The sequence below is a fragment of the Synchiropus splendidus genome, chromosome 9, assembly GCF_027744825.2.
Source record: "Synchiropus splendidus isolate RoL2022-P1 chromosome 9, RoL_Sspl_1.0, whole genome shotgun sequence".
NCBI classification, from domain to species: Eukaryota; Metazoa; Chordata; class Actinopteri; order Syngnathiformes; family Callionymidae; genus Synchiropus; species Synchiropus splendidus.
In genome coordinates this window covers 7,392,740-7,413,181 of record NC_071342.1, presented here as the reverse complement: position 1 = coordinate 7,413,181, position 20,442 = coordinate 7,392,740, and the positions used below count along the sequence as shown (strand labels likewise).

Sequence of the window (20,442 nt, the reverse complement as noted above, 5' to 3'; positions counted from 1 at the left end):
TTAAATGGCTCTTAGCTCCATTACATAGATGTGCAAGTGAAAAACGGATGTCGGGCGAATATCGGCTCGTAGAGATTTTGCGATCTTTTGTAGGCAACCCTGCCATGTATCTTAACAAAAGACTGTACACACAAATGCGACAGCATGCTACACTATGGATAGCAGTACAAATGTATGTACAAATGGATTGAGTAAGTAATGTGGTTCTATTATTTGCTTCTTTTTACACTCAGTTGTACCATGCTGTGCAGGTCAGAGTAGTTCATATGAGATTATACAGACATTTTCCAATCGTATCTTTTTGCGGCCCTATTGTAATTTATTTTCCTGGGAGGCTGATAATGCAACCAGTTGTTTGGTAATAGACGCCCCTTTCTTTCTAAATGAATGAGTGAAAAGAGCTGTCGAGCGAATCCCAAAACACTAGTGCCACCTGCTGGCCCACTGAGATAATTGTTATCAACAATATTTCAAAGGTATGGAATTATTCTTTCAGATAAAATACATGAAGGGCAACAATGCTGGGTAAAAAGGGAGAAAAAAACGAGTGGGCGAGGTGCAGTTCCAGTTTTTAGAACGCTGTACTGTATATATAAAACAAATAGCATCTGTGACAATGAAGGGAGAAAATACTGATTGGGAACAGTTATTGGTGTCAGACTGAACACCACCATGTCGTTTCTCTTTCTGCATCACTGCGTTCTCAAAACTCTTTCAGTCTCATCTGTTCAAAACACGAGAAGATGCGGACGCTTTTGAGTGAAGAGTCCATTGTTGGTTCTGCATCACACACGTTATGAGTCAATATATCAGTGTGCTGTTGGGTTTTAGGATGTACTTTAGAAGCGCATCAGTCATTTAATTTTCTGTAATGTTTTGAACTTAAAATTAAAGTAAGTCCAAGACCATTGGACAGAAATCAAGGGAAGTGAAGAGGAGAGTGTTCGCAGGGTGTTACAGGTGGAACAACTGTCAAGGGTGATCTGTGACAGAAGAGTTCCAGCAACAAAGGAGGGTGAATTTACGCAGTAGTGAGACCTGCCATGATGCTTGTTTTAGAGACAAAAAGACATGAAGCCGTGTTGGCTAGTTGAAGAAGCTCATGTTGTCAAGGTTTGGAGAAAAATAAAATTTGGACAAAAGGAGAGGAGAGACAGTGGGGAAAAGATGTTGGAGATGCAGGTCCCTGGGCAAAAACGGAGAAGAGGAAGATGAGGTTCATGGATTAGATATCAAGATAGGGAAAGAAGAAATGACATGTTCACATTCTTAACTAGTTTGGGATCACTTTGGATGGTTCCTGAGCACTGCAGCCTGAAATAAGCTGAAGTTTATGACAATTTTTAGAGTCTGGAATCCAACTCCAGCAGCTCTTCAACCACCTTTAGATTGAGTGCAAATGCATTTGAAAGAAAACAAGGATCAATATGAAGTACTGAAACAGTCACCAAAAATCATTACAAGCTTGTTGTCTAAATTCAGCCGTCACTCGAAGAAGGTGGACTCGAGGACCTTTAAAACAGCTGGGGATTTTCAGGCCTGAGTGTTTCGAGGAAGTAACAAGAGCCACATTTACTGACAACAAATAGCCAGCAGGGAAATACTTTTTTAAACTCCATCTTTCAAGCTGCTTCCAGTATTCAGGAGCCGTGTTTGACCTTTTGGTAAACGTTACTTTGGAACCTAGTTGGGAAGCTGTGGGGTTTAGACATGAAAGATTTCAAACATCCACACTCCTGCAGTCTGTCTTCTGAGTTTTAGACAAAGCAGTTTCCTGCTTTCAGCAGACTTCCACCAGATGACTGTGTAAGCATGTCAATACGGTCTCGATGGAATTATGTACAAGAAACCCTGTTGAAGCCCCATCACTGAAAGATCTTAAAACACATTTACCATCTCTGCAGTTCCTTCAAACACAACAAAAGTAACACAGCCACCGTCACTTCGCTGCTCTGTTTACTCCAAAAAAAACAAAAAAAACCCTTCAAACATATTCACTATTTCTTTCTCTGCATTTTATTGTCATGAGACCAAGCGCGTCACCCGGGCTGAGAGCGCCTCCTGTAAGATCTCTTTGCTGGCTGTGCCCCGGCCATGATTACAGCTGGCAGCGCCACTGATGATCACATCATTGAGATTCAGCCCAACATCTCCTCCATTAGCATGTTGAAGCCCAGCGAATCACTACGTGGTGAAGCAACCAGAAGCGGCTTGAAATTCAGCATGCCTTAGCGCTCAGGGTCACCAGAGGATCCATTTAGTGGCAAATTCATCTCATTCATTGGGTCCAAAAAATAAAACAAAATAAAAATATTCAGACAAAAAAAAACATAAAAATAAATTTTTGTCACATAATAATTTTCAATTTATCAGTACCCTTAAACAAATCCTGTTCCGAGATTGATTCCGATACAATATTTTGTCCGTTTCAAAAGGAAGACTGCATAAACAAAGAGCTACACTGAGCAAACCCTCCTCTCTGACTAACCTGAATCCTGCAGCTACCATTGATTTAGCTTGGATCAATTGGAGCAGCAACAAAAATGTAGGTCAGTTTGGATTTCAATAATTTATGTGAAATGCATCGCGGAATTGAAAGTCACACCGTTACGGCCCATTGATTTGTTTCTGCTCCTAATGCAGGAAGTCTGCAAACAAAATGCCATCGATCCACGAACAAGTCTGACTTCATATATCGCGGCATGAAGGAGCTGACTCAGCGTTCCTCACCTTTGCTGTGATCAATTATTCAACGCTGTTGTGATTCACGTCCTCCCAATGACATCACTAGATAAATCTGGAAACGATGCAAAACCCAGTCAAAATTTAAAGGACGATAATTGAGGCGATTATATAAGCGGGACAGATGAGCTCACTGGTGTCACTGCTGGCGCAGCTGAGGACGCCTTCTCAACATCACTTCTGGATTAATATTCCATGAGCCCATTTGTGCGACAGATACTTCACAAATTATTTCCGTGCAAGTGGCTTCTCTCGCCAGTTGTGACGCACACCATTTCAGCTCGGTTTATTGATTTTACTGATGTTGTTTTCCAAACGTTCATCATACATGACTTTCAGTTAAAATAGTATCCCCTCACTTTTCTTACTTTAAAAAACACAGTAATGAAGCATGAACAATACCCTATGAGACTATAAACTGGAACAGTATTGAATACAAAGTTAGGAAAAATATGCATTGGCAAACAAAAAAATCTACATTCTTCTTTTATATGTTACATTTATTGGAAGTTTCGCTCAAACTTCAAAAGAATGTAGAAGTAGTTTTTTTTTTCCAACCACGATATGTGACTCACACTGGCGACAAATGCAGTCATTTAGGGAGAAAGTACAGGTGTGAACATGAACACAGCAACAAAGCAATAGTTCAGACTAAATTCAATGTCATGGCTTGGTTAGCCATGACACTTACTATCCTGTTCCTGTTTTGAATGTTGAGGTAGGTACTGGAGAATCTTGACATGTCATTGGTTACTATAGAAAAACAATCTAAAATACACAAAATGTACTTAAATAGAAATGAAATAATGATAATATATATATATATATATATATATATATATATATATATATATATATATATATATATATATATATATATATATATATATACACAATCTGGTGAAGACCAGAGTGACCTAATAAGTACTGTAATAAATACTCATTAATTCGTAATTACACAAAACATTATAGTAAATATATTATAATAAATTAACTTGAGTGGTATCACAGTTTTATGATCATTATTATTATTATTACTCAAATGTGTTGAATGTTAACACCATTTGAGAACCAACAAATTCACCACTAACATGGTACGTGTTGTATATTGAGAGTCCTAACTTCTACATTTAAAGACAGAGAGAAGAAATAAAAATAAATAAAAAATACATTTAAAACAAAAAAAAAATAGGAGTATTAACATTTTATTTTCATATTTTCTTGCTCTTGTTACTAAATATTTCTTGAGTTTTCCAATCCTATTAAGGCTTTTTGTTAGTGATGCCTCATTTTCTTTTTGGTGGGTCAGAGTGCATAATGTGGCCCCTTTATACCTTTACATTGCCACCTTGGAAGTAGCTAATGGCTCAAAGTTTGGATGGAAAAAAGAAAGTCTGGTGCCAGCAGGCGAGTGTTTTCCTTGTATAAGCACTGAGGAGGTTATGTAATCTTGACCCTGTGGCTTTGTACAAACCATTTTCACGATCATTTGTACAAAATAAAACCACATTTCTAAACTCTCACCACTTTAATTCCAAAAGCATATTAGCGTTTATTACAATTGTAATTGGTTTCCATGTGCAGATGAGCTTAATAGCGATCGTGTCAGTCAACTCATTTTATCCAAATATTAGAAGCATAGAAACACAGCAAGAACACTCCCGGAAGCTCATCTGTTCTTCACCTGTGGGACGGGGGGGTGTCCAGCAGAACCCCCTCAACACTGGTGTCATAAATAAAGATGGAGAAGAGAGATACTCCGCCAAGTGAAATCCTTCATATAGCGTCTGAACCATGGAGTGGAATTAGACTGGAGGTGTATAAGATCAGAAGCGTGCAAAGTGATTCATGGCTCATCAATATGTATCACCTCCACTCCCCGCACTTTAACGTGCTTCACAGACTAAATCTAATCAGCTGCCTGCAATATGAAGGGGAGATGAGATTTGCTCAAAGGTGAAGTCAGTCCACAGAAGCCTGGTGGCCATTCACAAGCCTGGTTTGCTCAGGCAGAAGTGCTGGGGAACATATAAGGATATGTGAAGTCTCCACGTTAAAGACCCTCCTGTAAAACATGCTAAGACCTTGGGATTATTATCACTGTCCCAAACATTCATCTTTTCTTCTTCACATCCAGACGGTGAATTTATATGCAGTAATGGTCTGTGGTCTTCTAGCTCCCTCAGTGATTAAGGACTCAACTTCCTGCAGAGCAATCGCGTGAATGGACTGGGCGTCACTTGGATACAGGATGGATACCTTCTGTTCTGTCGTGTCTAAAATGAATTCATGCGAGCTGGTATCGCAGACTAACCATCCAGCAGAACCACACCTGTAGAAAGCTGTGAGGCAGCTCACTAAACTTAGTCACACCTTGTCCAAGAAAGCCAGGAGCAGGATCAATTGTGACAATACTTCATTCTACAGAGCCCAAAAATATCTTTGGAGGATTATTAAAGCGCCTCGTCTCTATGGCAGTTTGTCTTCTGGTTTAACTTGCTCTAATGTCACGCCGCAGTCATGCTCCTGCTGTTTTCAGTCTCGAATTAATACATGACGCTACGTTGTGCTATTACTCCAGAATGAAAAGCCGAGGACTCCTGCTGGCTGAGAGTCCTACCCAGTGGAGGGAGTCATGATGCATCCTCCTCTGTCTACTGTCATCCGGCAGCCACAGCCACGCTCCGGTGTGTCGTGATTCATCCCGAAGTTGTGTCCCAACTCGTGCGCTAACGTCACTGCGGCGCCCAGAGGGTTCTCCGAGTGATCCTGCAAAGAGAAATCAAAAGTTATCTGACTGCGACTGAGCCGGTGAGAGCCCAGACAAAGCAGAAATGATTAGCTCTTAACAACCAACTGCTTATTCTCATTCTCCTCATGGAAGTCATCGTTCATCTCCATTACTCATGCAGAGCCAATCATATGTGAGGAGGAAGCTACCGCTGGGAGAATAAACAAACGCTATCAGCTTCTGCATGACATTAGGAACTACAACCTCCAAGTTCATTTAATGGTTCAGTTATGGCCAGGCCTCCAACCAAGCAACAACAGAGGAGAAGTGGGACACATTATGGAAGAAAACTCAAGCCATTTACAGTTTTGTGTCAAAGTGCACACGAGAGGAACCTAAAGTTGTTCCATGAGTGAGGCAGGTTTGATGTAGATGGCATCCCTGAGTGCATTTTTTTTCATTAGAAAACTACAATTCGATGATCACAATTTATACTTGGTTAAAATGTCCACCTCCTTTTGAAGTTTGGGAGAAACCTCAAATAAATAAATAAATAAACAATATGTAGTTTTAGATTTTTGCATTTTTTCTGCCAGATTACACAACTTAAAAAAAAAAAACAGTTTCTTTAAAACACATATAGATCTATTACAAACATACATAATATTAATGCACGCTGACGAAAAAGCAGTTGTTTTTGTTGCTTTTTCAACAAGATTTCTGGGCATGCAAATGTAGGGGCAAGAAAAATAAAATACAAAATATAAGTAAATGAAAATGAAACTTTTAAATAAATTCAAATGTTATAAGCAATCATCAAGTTCTAGGTAATTTATTAAGTATATGAAATGATGGTCGGACCATTGATCGGTACGTAAAGTAGCAATGGAAACAAGTTACCAATGGATTCCAATGAAATTTTCCATAATAAGTTCATGAACTAATGAAAAACATGGAATGTGATCTAGAATGTGGTGTTCTGGATGTGTTCATGGTGAGTTGAACGCTTGCCTGGTGGAGGTCTGGATGCAGATTTTCTTGGTTTTTTTTTTCCAACAGTCAACAGTCTACTGCGCTCCGTGATCACGAGACTTAGCGTGTGAGGGCTGACCCTTTATTGGTAAGAAATCAGCTCAATTTAAACTTTCAGAAACAGCACTAGCTATTTATACGTGTTTGGAGCGATCCAAGGACACCTCCTTTGAAGTTGATCCAAAATAGGCTTCATTCTGCTCTGATTACAGACTAGCATCTCTCTAAATCAACACCCACAGAACATACACAGAAACCACATTCTGCTTCGCCTATATGATAAAGTTTTGTCTCTTGGAGTAACTCCTGGGAGCACTCACTTCCGTGAGGATACTTTTAAAAAGCAGTATTTATTTAAAGCCAATTAATTCACACATAAACATCCGCGAAAAGTTACGAAGAAATCCCCTACCTTCTCCCCCCCCCCCCAAAAAAAATGTGGAACTAATAAAGTATTATAGGATGATTAACCCACACGGGAGTGTGGAGCTTGAGAAACGGTCCATCTCATGTGACCACCCTCTAACTGCTTTCACGGCCCTTTAATCTCGATCCAAACCATCTGCCAGCTGTAAGTAATGGGGAAGACAAACATCTGGAGGAGCCTCAGTTGAGCCGTGACCAGCAGAAAACATATCTATTAATGTGGGTCCACATCTGCTCTGGTGCCTGATGGAATTGAGCTGATAACCACTTGGATGCAGCCCGGCTGCCAGGCCACACCGAGAGATTCAAGCCGGCAGGGTCCTAATTTTCATTGTGCGGTAATTTAGTGTACCTTGGGCGACGGGAGGATCCCATCCCGTCCAAACTGACATTAACAATTTATCATGACTTATAAAAATGCAAATGGAAATTCATGTAAACACAGGCTCCCTCCCAGGCTTTTCATGAATGGAGGGAAATCGGAATTTCATTTCTCCTACTATCACTGACACGAACGTAAATATTTCATGACTTTCATGAACTCACCATGACGATACCGCCAGACTGCTCCACGGTGCACATGCTCATTATTGGCGCCATTCCGATGGTGGTGCCTTGGAAGTAAACCCCACTGATAAAAGGAAAGAAAGAAACTGAGGACAAGGGAAATATAAAACATGAAAGGTACAAAAAAAGATGCTTGTGCTGCAACTTTAAAGGTGCAAAACAGATTTTTGTCCGATAAACTTGACAGGGCATATTTTTAATCTCGCTATGAATATTCAAAAGCAGTATTTTTAGAAGGGAGGAGAAAGGTTGTATGCAAATGACACAGCACAGACAAAGTGTTTTTTCAAGCCGTGCTTTTAAGGATTCTAGAGGCAACACAACAATACACACAAGCAGATTTTCTATACCAAAAGTTTTTATTTAATAAAATAATAGTCAGAATAAGGACGCCGTAAAACTTAATTGGAAAAAAAGCCTTGCATTTTGTCATTTGACAGACATAATCTTCAAGATAGATTTGTTCATAAATGTTTACAATAAATGTGTGTGTTTTTCATAATTGAGAGGCGCCTGAATGTACATATGAGGAAAAGTTTGAAATACAAATGAGGAGAATAGCTAGAACTTTCAGTCACTCTTCAGATCAAGGAACATATATTACCATAAAAAACTACTGTAAATTCAAGACGATAGAGCGCACCGGAATATCATCCACTAAATTTAAGAAGGAAAATAGATCTTGTTCATACATAAGCCGTAGAGGTCTGTAAGCCGCAGGTGCAGTGGTGCTGTCTGCAGTGTAGAAAGGTCAGTGGTGCACCCAGCTTAAAAATACAGGAGGATCACTTCTAAACTAGTTTTGAAAACAGGGTCCAGCATCGAGAATGGCTCAAGAAACAAACTCAGCAATGTTCTGAACTTGAATCATGGACTCCTCACATCTATTATTGACCTTAAAGCAATCAAAATGCGCTGTTTTCGCCTGTGTAGTAGTGGCTTATTACAGCACATATTTATGCATATTAGCAGCGTATTATCCAGTAATTCTTCAAAATAAGGTAAGTTAGTATAGTATGGTTACAGTAAGTGAGTCATCGGCCATTGTGTGACACTGGGTACATAATAAACAGCAGTTCAGTCTCTCTGCCTCTTTGCTATGTGGTGGCTGCACGAATATAAATAAATAATTTAATTTTTTGGCACAAAAATACTGTTTAAAATCACATTTTTTTTCTGTCGTGTGTGAGTCACCTTATCAGCTGGGCGTTGTCATGAGGTTTTTGGGGCAACAGTTTGACTTTTCGCCAGTCCAGGAACTCATGCAGGGTGGCGAAAGGATCCTGAGTGATGGGACATTTGTCCGAGTCGCTCCACACCTCCAGCCCCACCAGCGCTACTCTGATGTTCAAGGCTCGGTAGAACTAAGGAACGCAGTGAAAAATGACTTGCTCTGGCTACCACATTAATATATTTAACAGCAACTGCTGACAGCGACTTAAAAAACTAAAAATGCCCTGCAGAAGGCTCACCTTATCCACGTAATTTGCAATCTCCGCAAGCCTTTGCTTCACCTTCTCCACATCCTTTCCTTGTTTCTGGAACTGAAATGAAACGTAATCATTGGAAGAAGATTGCAACCTCGAAATAACAGCAGCAATTTTCTTCACAGGCAAGTGCATCAAATGGTATCAATATGTGTGACATTTGAATCCCATTTTTTGGATCTCATCTTTTGGATCTCATCTCAGCATCCTCATCTGTCTGTCATGTGACGCGACAAAACCTGCAACTAATTTGAGAATGACGCTTTTCAATGTGTTATTAGAAACTTTTCTTTGTCCAATTTATACATTTATTACGACTAGCTGTGCACTGTTTAATTTCTCATTTTATTAAATGTGCCTTTTATGACAGACATGTTTAGATTCACAAAGCAAAAATATTCAGTTGTAGTTCTTAATTTTAAGGACACATTGCACTCCCTATATTTCCATTCAGATTCTTCTCGAGACATGTGAAATGCAACAAATGCAATGCTTAAGGAAGAAAAATGTTTTCCAGCCAGCAGACTGAAACAAATATGCACACTAGAAGGCTAGATTTGTAGCTCTGCAGTTAGTATCTGGTTCTGAATGTGAACTTTCCCTGCAAATATACTTGTTCCTTTTCTTCTAATCGAGGTGGCTGGCATGAGCTGAGACTTCTCCACTGGGAGGAAATCTTTACGATGAGTTTGTCAGCGTTCACGGAGTCTATTCTGTGTCCACATGGCCTTTTCCTGCTTCCTGTCTGCTGCTCCGCTCAGGGACTTGTTCAGCGTTTCCTGTCGAAAAAGCAGCCGCTGCCACCAGACCACACTGCTGGTTGCACACTGACCTACATCTGCAGCTCCGCAGGGAAGTGTGAGCAATAACGGTGCGTTACCTCTCTGTTGTCGGCAACAATAATCAGCTCCACGTATTTGGTTGTTTTTTGTGCGTGCCTTTTGTGCTGCGGGGGAAGAACACAAAAGAAGCAGGTTACGTTTAACATGCTTACACAGAGGATCAACATCTATGAGACACCAAACTCATGCCCTGACAGGGGTTGAGGGGAGGTGGGGGATGAAGGTTCTGTGGTCTGTTGCACCCTTCATGATGAGTGGCACCACACTCATCTCTAGATGCAGTCAGTGGTGCGGGTGGTCCTCCCTCTGTTTTGATGTATGTGAGTGTATGATGTGGCCACTTCCTCTCTACATCCTTTCATTTTAGGTGTGAAGCTATTTTGGAAGCTTTTAAGATGAATGACAGGTGACACATTAGTCACTGATTGATGAGCAGGAAAACAATGGCATAAAAGACAGAGATGAGACAGAAAGGAAATTATAGGAAGGCTGTGCACTGGGAATGTTGATAAATCCTGTATATGTAAATGCATTTGTCTTTATAGAATCAACTAAAATGAGGTGACTGCATTTGTCCCTTAATGTAAGACAAATTACATTTTTAAAATATATTCAAAATTAGTATGTTATAAAGACAGAAAAGACAACTGAATTTTTTAGTACAATAAAATGGTAACAACTCTAAAAATAAGCAAAATGAGAAAATAACTTTTAAGGTATTCTACGTATGTACGTATAATATAATATGCTCCGAGCTTTTTATCATTTCGTTTTTCAGCCAAGCAATTTTCAAAGCCTTATAAACAGTGAAGCGAGGAATCGACGGTAAGATGGGCTCAGCACATGAGAAGTTGTGCTCCGTCCCGAGGAAGTCACATTGGAACTGTGGCATCCTCACTTGAAGGTAAAACGTGGGTAAATGTGACAATACCGAGGACAAAGAAGGAAAACAAATGGCAGGGGGAGGCTAAAGCTAGCAGAATGGCGCTAATATTAGCATTAACAAGAAAGTAAACACTGAAGGACACAGCCAAACGGACATTTGCACATGGTTTTCCAGTTGAATTGAAAGAGATTCAATTCAACTGGAAAACCACAGAGAAAGAAGAATGAATATGTGAAGGCACGGTGAAAAGGGGTACACGGCTCTCTGACAAGACTGTGCGCTATGAGGAGATACAAAACTGCGAAACAATTTATGTTATTTATTTATTTTTTAAATTAGTGCAGAATTGTTTTCAAAAACCTAGAATAATAACAAATAGAAATAGAGCCACATATCGCTAACAGCTAAACCAAGGAGCCCTGATACTACTCCAAGTTCATAGCAAAGTTATGCACAATAAAACCAGCACGGAACCATGGCGTTTTGAAAATATGTTAATATATAAGGTCCAGGTTTTCACACTGCCCATTCTACTGTGGCAGGACTACAAAATATTAATGTGAGTCATGTCATTTTTTTTATTGTCTAGCTAACTATCAATCTATGGCATTATATATATATATGTGGCATATGACATTTTATATATATTCTAAATGTAGCTTGAAGGAAGATGCTATGTAGGGCTGCAACTAACAATTATTTTGGTAGTTGACCAGGCACCAACGATTAGTCGACTGATCATCATACGACATGTAAGGGTAGAGGAACACGTCAACATGGCTGGTTGTGGTGTTGTACATACAGTAGAATTTAAATAAATATACAGTTGAATATACATCGATATATGTAAAATGTTGAAAAGACCGTTGCAGTGTTAAATGCTGCGTTGAAACTTTATATTTCAATTTCGATTGCTCAAAACGTGGTGTGAAAGGTATGAGTCCTTTGATGTGTTCTTTGTGAAATGGCTGCATACTTCTCTTCGACTCTTCGTCTGGTTCTCTCAGCTCTACTGCTATCAACACCACAGCGGCCAATAATGCTTTCCTCATGCAAACATCAGTTGACTCCAAAAACCCACCATAGCAGATACTGTCAAGAACATACTTTAGAATAACCCGAGGCACGGAAGTGGCTCAACAACATGCTTAAAGCAAGACCTTTTAAACACTATTGGCCACTCCTTTAAAATACATTTATATTCAGAAAATGTGTGCGAATGATTTGCCATCAATCGTGAGATAATTCAGCTTTAGCAGATTAATTTACATCACATTCTCTGCTATTTGTTGACCTTGATATTGACAATGTTGCCAAGTGACAAGAATTTAAAGTTGTCAGTAGTTCAGTCAGTTGCATTTGTTCGTGTCTGTATAATGTAGCTACACTTACAGGCAAAAATAGTTCCAAGATTTTTCATGATAATTTTAAGTGTGTCTGAAAACTTTTTTTTTTGCCGCTGTATGTCTTAAATAGCTTGTTCATTTCATTATTGAATAAAGTGCAGTTTTCCTTTCAAGGTCACTGGGGAAAGGTTTTTATAGAGATCTTTTCAGAGTAAACAGGTTGAAAACAATTCAATAACCAGCCTCGTTGATGAGAGGAAGAAGGTCTGAATCATGGGATTTCTGACTTCACATCCTACATGAATTACATGAATAACACGAAGAGACTAAGCAATTACAAACAAAAATAAAGCAGTAATTAATCACCAGATCAAACCATGGACAAGAGTAAAATAGTTGTAGCCACGGTGCCAAAAAAACTGCAGCATATTTACAGCATATCACCCAAATAAAGCAAAAATAAATGAGTCAAATGGAGGAAAATAGGTTGAAATGATAATCAAATCAGGCAGAATTTATTTATTCAAATGTTCAGGAAGTTTGACATATGGACGAAGCACCTGCTCCCATCAAGGCTTTGGCCAAACTCTCAATATGAGTTTCCCAATTTGGGTTCAAGCTGAAATGAAAACGAACATGGAGTCCAAGCATCACTTCAGGGAAGGGATCCAAGGCTGTTTCTGGCCAGCAAGCTGATCTCTGGTTGTTATCCTCCATCAAGTTGATGTCAGAACAATTAAGTCCAAATGCTCATGATCATGGCAGCGCGCTCCGATGTCTGATGGCTCCGACACAAGTCGGATGATTAAAGCTTTAATCTTACCCTGGTGTGGAAGGACTGGAACGGCCTTTTGAAGAGGTTTTCAGGGGGGACGGAAGACATGTTGAAACCGTGGCCGCAGGATCCTGAGGGCAGTCTCAGCTCCTCCACGGAGAAGATTAAATGGACACCATTGCTGTCACCGGACTTTGGCTCGATGATGAACGTCTTGTTTTCCAGTGAGATGAAGCCTCTGGAGACACAGCAGAGCCAAAGTGAAACACAAGCATTTAAGGATGAAAGCTTGCATTAGTCATGTGCATTTTCATGTGCATTGGAATATTTTTGGGAGGTTATAGTGACAAGCTGGACAGAAGGTAGCCCACAAATCTGCAGACCACTATTGAATTGTCCATCACTTGGAGACCTGCAAATCGACGGGAGGTGTGAACCCCTCTAGACCTCTATGATACACCTGAGGCACACAAATCTTGGGCATCTAAGAATGAAGTGTGGTGGCCATTTTTTCAGGGTTACCTAAGCACATCCAGCAGAAGGAGACCTAAAGGAATATACAGTGTTGGGGAGACTCAAACTACATGTAGTTGAACTACAGAGCTTAACTACAGTTCGCTCTACCTTAATGGTAGCATAACTACATCCCCATTTTGCGCTGCATCAATGAACTACTTTTTTGGGGCACTTTTTCTATTTGAGCTACAAACTACAGTTTTGGCTAGTAACATTTTTTTGTTCTCATAGATATAAAAGGACCTTCACGTATAAATAAATCATACACACTTCACTATATGTGAGGAACAGCGCTCCTTCAGTTGTGGTTCTCCAAACTAGGATGGCCTCAGGAGGACATAAGGAACATCTCACAACTCAATTTTAAAAAAGATTTTTATTAGATTAAGGAGGCACTGGCCATAACGCACTGATCAAATGGCACAAACATGTCATGGACAACTTTCCGGTCCCTACACACTGACCTCCCCGAGGTGCAACCACGGCCAATTTATTTGGAGGCGGTGATGGTGTAATGGTGTAATGGCAATCTTCATTTATCAGAAGAGAATTTTTAAAATCCAAGCAACAAAAGACTTCAGGAAAGAAAGACTGCAGAACACAAGAAGAAGAAGAAGAATAAAGACTACCATTTCTCGCTTATTAAAATAGTTCTATTTACGCTCACTTGGTTTGGCACATCTGCAGTTAAAATGTTGTCCACTTGTGATTGAGTCTGACACCACAGAGACACCTGGCAGTCCCCGATGAACCCATTTCGCTGCCGTGAATCAGCAGCTGAAAATAATAACGATGACATCTGGGAGGAAAGTGTTTATTTTGCTGCGAGAAGACCATTTGCACATGAGAAACCCACAAGGAATTACAGAGTCCTGCTTCATTTGCACCTTTCAATAACCTTTAACGTCATCAAAGTGAATCACAAAATGAGACGCCCATTACAGGCTGATATCTAATGAACGCCTGGGAGGTGTGACATTTACTCTCAGTTCCATATCTAGAGCTGCTGAGTAAATCTAAACATCAGAGCGGTGCACTGCTTAAAGGGCAACCTTCTCTCTCTTGAATATAGATTTGCTTACCGGAGTCCTGCGCAGGCACTTAAGGTGACGTCTGAGTTGGACCGCTCCTGCACCTCCCCGTGGTAGTAACAGTTGGTCTGCAAGAGGAATAAATTGTTCATATAGAAAAGCTTTTAGTTTTGAAGACAGACACATTTCACACAGCTTCACCCACCGGATAATGCAATTAAATATGCATTACGTTTTAGAATAATAAAAGCCGCTGTCACGTCCCCGCGGCGGCAGCTTTTATCTGATGCGGGACCACGCCGGTGAAGCATATTACGATCTGCATGATGCCTTCAAAACGATAAAAGTAAAAGGACGACAGAAAAAAAAAGATTGTTATAGATGGTGACTGTAATTTGATAATTGCTTTTTCTTCCAGCGCACTCTTGGAAGCTGCACGGGCATTAAATGCACCAAAGACAAGCCAGAAAACACAGCTGTCCAAGTCTGAGAGGAGGAAGGAACTGTTGTTAAGAGAACAGAACATTCTATCACGCATGTCTATAGGAGATGTAGGAAACGTAAGGGGAAGAATTCCACTAAGGTGAAATACTCTAGATTGATTACATTAAGTACAAAAATAGAGCAGACTGTGCTTGGGCCACGTCTGACCCAGTTGTGCTTCAATTGTTTCCATAGGGGCTTTAAAACACAGTATCCACATAACTGCAAACCTGAACAAGAATAAGCGCTGGTTAACTGAAGATGGATGCATGAATGTATTTCATTGTCTCGTGTCGCTTTATTTTTTGATGTCTTCTTTTCATGGATTCTCACCTGGATTATTGAATATTTTTGACAAATATTCATTAATTTATCCACCTTTACTCAAAAGCAATGGATGACAAAGATGTACTTCAAACCTGAGTTTTCCCACACATGACAACAGGTATTAAGATCTTGGATCAAGGATTGGTGTTTGTCAGCCTGACGCAATGTTTGTAACATCCTCTGGCTTCAAATTAAAGAGGAAGGCGGATGCTGTTTTTATAATTCCGTGAGAAACAGACTTGTCAGTCATGACCGAAGCCGATCTTTCAAGCAGAGAGCGACCTGTCAGACTCCTAACGACACTCTTCAATTCAACTGCCAGTTTGATCCGACTGAATAAAAGCCTGTCGGCTATGATGGGAAAGCTGCTCCGATTCCCACCCCGTCTCATGGACACGCAAACGCAAAAATCTGTTGACTAATATAATGAAATTATGAATTAAATCTAAGCTTCTCTGTTGAAGCGACATTGCTTCGTGTGTGAGCGTTGCTACTTCAGTATCAGTAGTAAACAAAAATCATGAAAAAAGACCAGTGTATATCTTAACTGTTGCATTGGGCAGAGAAGGGACTAAAATCTCAGCTCATCTTTCATTCACCGCAGGACCCTCGGTAAAACCAATCCAGGCTATATAATCATTTAGATGGTCGCTCAAACTGATTTTTGGAAGAAAAATTATGATACATTAATGCAGATTTCTCACCTGTCTTTTAGTAGGGCTTTCAATAGACTACCAAAAAGCAAACCAAAATCAATTCTTATACTTCTATGAATTCATCTGTTTACAGCCTGTGTATTAGAATACTCAAACACAAAAACCATTCACATTTTTTAATTAATAAATTCTGTAAAGAGGAGGACAAAAAAAGATGATGCAGCTTATCCATCAAAACACATATTATAGCGACTGGCATCTTTATTCACTGAACAACACATGACATCTTTAAATCTTGTTGCATGCAGTTCAGTCATGGCTCAGCATTAGATTATTATCATCTAATATTTCTGCTTCAGATGCTGTCAGGTCCATTTTACATCTGGAGGGTGCACTCAGACACTTTGGATGAAAGTTTTTTTCTCTCGTGTTGACCTTTTTGATGTGTTGCCATGGTGACTTGTGTAATCTGGGTTCCATAGCATTCTTATAATTGTGTGTACTGTAGTGCGTTCAGTTGGATGTTGTTCTGACAATGAATTTTTCAGAACGCTGAGTTACACCATAATTTCCAGGCTATAAGCTGCTACTTTTTTCTTGCAGTGTGAACCCTGTGGCTTATACAACGACGCGGCTAATACATGAACTTTGCTGCCAAGATGTTGAGCGTAACATCAAACCGATGAGACCACAGGCATTTTATTTACCTAAAAGCACTCTAAATTTTCACCCATACAGCTCCATCAACTGAGCCGACCTCCTGGAGGACCGGAGGCGAGAAGCAGCAGCTGGCTGGACTGACTGTGGTGGCTGAACTTGGGCATGTTGGACATGCGGCCGAAAACAGCCCATTTTGATGCTGGACCCCTTTTTCAAAACTAGTTTAGAAGTGATCCTCATGCATTTTAAAGCCAGGTGCACCACTGACCTTTCTACAGTGCAGACAGCACCACTGCACCTGCGGCTTATAGACCACTGCAGTTTATGTATGTAATATTTCCCTTCGTAAATCTAATGGGCGGGGCTAATATTCTGGTGAGCTCTATAGCTCTTTCGCCCCATCGTGTATCAACAAACCTGTCGTCCAACAGAGTGTACGCCAAAATCATTTCAAGGTTTCCGGCTTCTGTGTCAGAGGTCATGCATGTGCAGTACTTTAAATTTCATAAACAATGTTAAAGACTTTTAACTAGGTAATTATGGTCACGTTTATCTCATAGACTAACACATCACCTTTGTCACCCCTACTAATAAGTGATTTCAAATCCACAAAAGGCAGGTTCAAGCTATCACCAATGAAGCCTGGCTCAATTTCAGCATACTTGAGCATGATTGATACCTGTTCAGAGAGCATCAATAAATAGTTCCGAATTTGGGAATGGATCATTAAAATGTTTTCGGTCCAAGGCCCGGTGATTTCAACTGATGAGCAGCAATGACATTTCAAATAAAATGAGTAGTTAAGAGGAGATCAGCTGCTAAACTGGAGATTCCCGAATAAAGCTCTGATGGACATGTTGGCTGAAAGTCAACCTGAATTTAAAAACAGCTTACATACATCTGGGCCATCGCAAACAACCAGTGGATACCAGTCTATGAATCAAACAAACAGAAGTCCATAAATGAGTCGGTATTTCAGAATTTCAGGGTCAGAGAGTGTAACACGATTCAGCACTTCACCAGAGAACAAAGCAGGTGACAATATTTTATTGTCCAAAAGATTCCTAGGTGAGCATGGGTAGGTGTCGCATCACTTGGAGTCATTGCACTCCATTCACAGAATGCTGTTGCTGTAAATCAAGCGGACCATTACCGCCCCAAAAAAACCTTGATTTCCATCGTACCGTGAAGTTGTGAGCGCCGGTGACTGCACTCCCGTCCTCTCTGTAATGGGTCTCAGTGAAATGGCTCGCAAAAAGACTCCTGAAAGACACAAAAAAACAGGACATGAAACACATCTGCAAATTTGAAATAATAAAAGGGCGCCAAGAAATCTCACCCACTCTTGACTTTTTATGTGGGATTGCTTGTAGGGATTTGACGGATGATGTGGTTGAAATGCTAAGTATTCTGGAGCAAGGAGGGACACGACGCTCAGTGAATTCATTAGGCTTGCACATGTCCTTCAATCGCTTGGACCTCGACTCTTTGAAAATCCCTGCTGAAGTTTTATTTGGTGCAAGCTTTTAGAAATGAGAAACGATATGAGCTGCCATATTTTACTGCTGCATATTCACCCTGATGCTGGTAGCAATGATCTCATGATGGGTGTGTGAGTCTGCTGTTTTCTCACTGCACCTCACTTCGAGGAGAGGTGGGAACATTATTTAGCAGTACTGTTGAAAAGAAATCATGTTTTTGTTTGTAATAAACACATAAATACTATTAACGTTTTGTCTATTATTTGGCTGTTGTTGGCTGATATATACAGTCTATATATATATATATATATATATATATATATATATATATATATATATGTAGTGGTACCTCGGTTATCGAACTAATTGGAATTCGAACAAATCAGAGTTCAAACAAATATTTCGAGATTTTTTTGCTTCAGATTTCGAACGAAAATCCAGAACTCGAACGCCTCCGAAAAAAGCCGAAAAAAACATAACGTGCGCGGACCGACCAGCTGACCCACGACGCGCTTTGTTATTGTGTATAACTCAGCCTCTGTATGCAGACGTGTCCCGTTAGCTACATTTACTGACTGTTTTTTCTTCATATTGAGGTGTAAAACTATTTCCTGTCTGCACACTGGACCGAGCGTCACAGGGGAGGTGCTCGCTCTCGACACCTCCGAGGCTGGAGCGCACACTCCAGGGTTTGATGTCCTGTTGTCAGCTAGAGCTGGGACAGGGATGAGGCGAGTCTGGGACAGAGCGTTACTTGGTTTATGACTTTGTCACATTCAGAGCTGGACACGCACCGGGCACCTCTTCACTTCTGGAGAGACGTCACTCACTCAGCAACCCCTCCCACATGCAGCCGCCACACACATAGAGGAACAGCGCACCTGCAGCAGACACTCTACATTCACTCCTACAAAAACCCATTTTAAAGCTTGGAATGCATTATTTCTTTTTCCATTAATTGTAATGGGAAAAATCGATTCAGATTTCGAACAATTCGCTTCTCAAACGGCCGTCTGGAACGGATTGTGGCTTGGTTGAGAACCGAGGTACCACTGTATATATATATATATATATATATTATATATATATATATATATATATATATATATATATATATATATATATATATATATATATATATATATATATATATATATATATATATATATATAAGCAGAGGGCCTGATAAACATGTGGCCCCCGGACCGAGCTTTGTCCAGGACTGATATGGGGCATCAACAGTTAAAAACATGAAATCATTTCTTTTGAGAAATGAATGCGAAACTAGGCATTAACATACTTCGGATTTTTATTTACACTAAATGGTACACGTACCACACAAATACATTCTTGAAGAGATGCTTGAATTTAAAAAAAGATTCAGCAATCTTATTATATAAATGCTGTGCTGAAATAACATTGTAATCTGATGAAACCCAGAGTTCAGAAGTAAACAGTGTTTGGTTTTGGTTACAATTGTGCAATATTTTTCATTCTCTTCAATAAGATTATTTGCCGGCTGTCAGAACAAAGAAGAACCTTTTTGATCCTGTCCTCCCCACGTCGTCAATGTCACATTGAGACGCATCCATATCACGGGGATATGAAGGTGACATTACTGCAGATGTCACACCAGCTCTAGAATAGAGTGAAAACCTGTTATCATAACACATATGAGGCGTTTCAGTTAATTGGAACAAATCGTTTGTTGGAGACACGGAGGGATCCATTCGTGTCAAACAATGCCTCACCATTAACCTGACGCGCCAGATGGTTTGTTACATGGAACCATCTGGAAAGCCGTCCTTGGAAAGTGTTCTGTAAAGGACATCAACTTTCAGAAGGTGTCTGGCACGTGATCAGATGAAGATTCATTAAAGCGGAATGAGCCGCACTGTACAGAGGACTCGGCTTATGACGTGCTGTTGTGACATTGTAGCCCACAACCCCATAAGTGACCAGTTACAAACGGGAAATAATAAATCATTGATAACATGCCTTAAGCACATAAATATAATGAGAATAAAACCAAACCAAGCCATTTCATTTCAAGATAAGTGCATGCAATAAAAAAAATATATATTTAACTTCAAAATGTTCTTTCGGTTATAGTGTCTCACTTGATAAATAAAAAAACGATCTGTCGACCATTTTACTTCATTAAAATTTTACATAATTAAAAAAAAATGAATTTAAACTTTTAGACCGAGGCTACTGCAAATACATCTACGATATCACAAAAAAGAACATTTCACATATGAATTTTTACTTACACAGATAAAAGAAGTATTTTGTCATGCTGAATCTGAGATATTGTGGCAAGTTGAAATCTTGCCACTGAATCAGGTTTCCAGTCTAGATGGGATTTATGCCATGTTAGCTGTAATTCCATACAAATTCCATCGTGCTGAATTTTAGAAGGATCCTTTCGGGAAGCCAGCTTAAGGGAGCGCT

General features: G+C 39.9%; 1 protein-coding gene across 2 annotated transcripts in view; it reads right to left on the bottom strand.

Annotated features, from left to right (window-relative positions):
• The window catches only part of adam12b (ADAM metallopeptidase domain 12b), a 68,577-nt gene that overhangs the window by 16,494 nt on the left and 31,641 nt on the right, over positions 1-20,442 (bottom strand). Inside the window, exons 4-11 of one of the 2 annotated variants that reach the window (XM_053875582.1) lie at positions 17,692-17,770; positions 14,433-14,509; positions 12,883-13,072; positions 9,866-9,931; positions 8,971-9,042; positions 8,693-8,862; positions 7,478-7,562; positions 5,363-5,511 (exon numbers count right to left, since the gene is read on the bottom strand). In XM_053875582.1, the coding sequence (XP_053731557.1) occupies positions 5,363-5,511; positions 7,478-7,562; positions 8,693-8,862; positions 8,971-9,042; positions 9,866-9,931; positions 12,883-13,072; positions 14,433-14,509; positions 17,692-17,770 (888 nt within the window). Of the gene's footprint in view, positions 1-5,362; positions 5,512-7,477; positions 7,563-8,692; positions 8,863-8,970; positions 9,043-9,865; positions 9,932-12,882; positions 13,073-14,017; positions 14,292-14,432; positions 14,510-17,691; positions 17,771-20,442 lie in introns of those variants that run through there. The other variant, XM_053875584.1, reaches the window with a different exon arrangement.